Source organism: Suillus subaureus (assembly GCF_016647635.1).
Source record: "Suillus subaureus strain MN1 chromosome Unknown BJ212scaffold_125, whole genome shotgun sequence".
Classification (NCBI taxonomy): domain Eukaryota; kingdom Fungi; phylum Basidiomycota; class Agaricomycetes; order Boletales; family Suillaceae; genus Suillus; species Suillus subaureus.
In genome coordinates, this window is record NW_024538681.1 from 31,687 (window position 1) to 34,128 (window position 2,442).

The 2,442-nt window shown below is 47.8% G+C and overlaps 2 protein-coding genes across 2 annotated transcripts; one reads left to right on the forward strand and one right to left on the reverse strand.

The window, feature by feature from the left end:
- Nucleotides 1-279: 279 nt before the first annotated feature.
- On the reverse strand, nucleotides 280-806 carry BJ212DRAFT_1287637 (histone-fold-containing protein; the record flags this gene model as incomplete). The annotated part of the gene is made up of 3 exons (XM_041331997.1): nucleotides 280-397; nucleotides 451-580; nucleotides 635-806. 3 exons carry the CDS (start codon nucleotides 804-806, stop codon nucleotides 280-282), a joined length of 420 nt encoding a protein of 139 aa, XP_041185820.1.
- A 127-nt stretch (nucleotides 807-933) lies between these two features.
- Nucleotides 934-1,951, forward strand: BJ212DRAFT_1401059 (histone-fold-containing protein). The gene is made up of 4 exons (XM_041337327.1): nucleotides 934-1,287; nucleotides 1,337-1,441; nucleotides 1,493-1,617; nucleotides 1,675-1,951. Exons 1-4 carry the CDS (start codon nucleotides 1,095-1,097, stop codon nucleotides 1,696-1,698), a joined length of 447 nt encoding a protein of 148 aa, XP_041185821.1. The 5' UTR covers nucleotides 934-1,094; the 3' UTR covers nucleotides 1,699-1,951.
- The last annotated feature ends 491 nt before the right edge of the window (nucleotides 1,952-2,442 follow it).

Here is a 2,442-nt window from a genome sequence, read left to right on the forward strand (position 1 = left end):
CAGAATGAGAAATGATCTGGAAGTTGCAACAGCAACAACTGCGGTGGACGACGTGGACTAGATGGGTCTTTTAAGCCCAGACTTTTCAGTGGTACGATGCGCGGCACGTGACTGCCACGAAAATCAGACGCGCCGCTACGAGGAACAAGTCCCGCGTATTAGGAGAACAGGATCAACGAGATGCTATTCCAGAGTGAGAAAATGATATAGAAGACCGAGTACTATAAAAAAAAATACAAATACATCCTAAACTGAACAACGAAAATAAATCGAATAAGATTATACTTCCTGGCTCTCCTTCTTGCCCTTTGCACTTTTACTGGGCAGAAGTTCAGGGTTGATGAAGGGGACGACACCACCCTGTGAAATGACGACGTCTCCAAGGAGCTTGTTCAGCCTATGGAACAAGCGAGTTAGACACTGCAGAATGACTGAGAAATCTTTGCGTACTCTTCGTCATTTCGGATGGCGAGTTGTAAATGTCTAGGAACGATACGCTGCTTCTTGTTGTCGCGGGCTGCATTACCGGCGAGTTCCAGGATCTCAGCAGCCAGGTACTCTAGTACCGCTGCAAGGTAGACTTTCAACCAAGTTAGAACAAACGCCTGAGGGATTGTTTTAGTGATGAACTTACCAGGTGCACCAGCACCAACACGTTGTGCGTAGTTGCCCTTCTTCAAGAGACGGTGAACACGACCGACAGGGAATTGAAGACCGGCTTTGGCTGAACGCGATTGAGACTTGGATGAAGATTCACCGGAGGCCTTGCCACCAGACTTGGCCTTTCCACCGACTTTGCCAGACATGATAGATTGATTGAAGAGTGTTGTGGGAGTGTATGTACAGAGTACGATAACGACGACGACGACGAAGGACGGGAATGAAATAGGGGAGGCGCGATCAATGGCCGCTTGTATTTATACTGTCCACACGTGATTTTATAAAATAAGGTTCAGCAATCAACAAAGGATTGTGGACGCGTTGATCGGGTACCAAATAAGACCATACGCGTCACAAACCATAAATACAAACGCCCAACGAGTCTGGTTATCATTCACACTACCCCACAACCTCTTCATCTCCCACTTCATCAAATGGCACCTAAACCAGTCTCAACCGCCTCAAAGGCCCCTGCTTCCACTGCTGCCTCAAAGGCACCTGCAAAGACCACCGACAAGGCCAAGAAGGCTACCAAGACTTCTGCCGCTGCTGCTGCGGGGGCTGATGGTGAGAAGAAGAAGCGTCGTAAAGTTCGCAAGGAGACCTACTCCAGTTACATCTACAAGGGTATGTCCATTGACATCTCTTACTGTTCCAGGTCTGACTTTGGTCCCAGTGTTGAGGCAGGTACACCCTGATACCGGTATCTCCAACAAGGCCATGGCCATCCTCAACTCGTTTGTCAACGACATTTTCGAGCGCATTGCAACTGAAGCATCCAGTATGTGCTTTCTGATCATCCAATCGATCATTCCTGACCTCTTCCCTTCAGAACTTGCTGCTTACTCCAAAAAATCGACAATATCTTCCCGGGAGATCCAAACATCTGTACGACTTATTCTACCTGGTGAACTTGCCAAGCACGCCATCTCGGAAGGCACAAAGAGTGTCACCAAGGTCAGATTTTTCACCTTCATGTCGTCTCTACCTCTCACTCATCTGTTGCATCTACAGTTCTCGAGCTCATCAGCGAAGTAGGCTTATCCTTGATTGTTCTACTACTGTTGTCTCGTTGGACAGCATGGGCTGTTGTATTTTAGGTGTATCATTTACATTATTTTAATCTACTCTTTTCGATCGGGAACCTGCTGAGTGCATGAACCTCAAACAATGAGTACCACGCTTCACGGCGGGCGTCACTAGCACTAACCACCGATGTACAATACATGCTTGGTGACAGTGTTGTCCAAGATCACAGTCAGATAACGTAAGAATCATAATGCATTGGCATGATTCATTAGGGGGACGTTGGACGCCAAGCTTTATATGGCTCAACTTGAAGACACTCAGATCCGAGTCATCTATAGCCATCTTACTCGATGATGGCACATCAACTCACGTCTGCGGGCTCGCAGTGAGCTCTTGGGCAACAGTGCAATGATTAGCGCGCGTGCACGGGCCCAAACCCATCCTGCCCAATTTTGCTCCCTCAGTAGTGATCGGTGAGTCTCTTTATCAGTATCTTGCATACTAGTCACGTCCCTCATGAAAGTCAATCAGATCTATTGAACAAGGCCGACATCAAAGCTGCCTTTTAACTTGCTTTTGGCTTGGGCACGAAGTTGTCATTACACCGTTCGTTCGGTTCCCTCGACAATGGGCACGTTAATCCCCGCTATTGCAAAATATGACCCCACCTTCGGTTCATGATCCGGAGGCCATACTCGGATGACAAGGTTCATTTACTACTTGAGCTTCCCTGCACCTGCAGGTAGATACTTC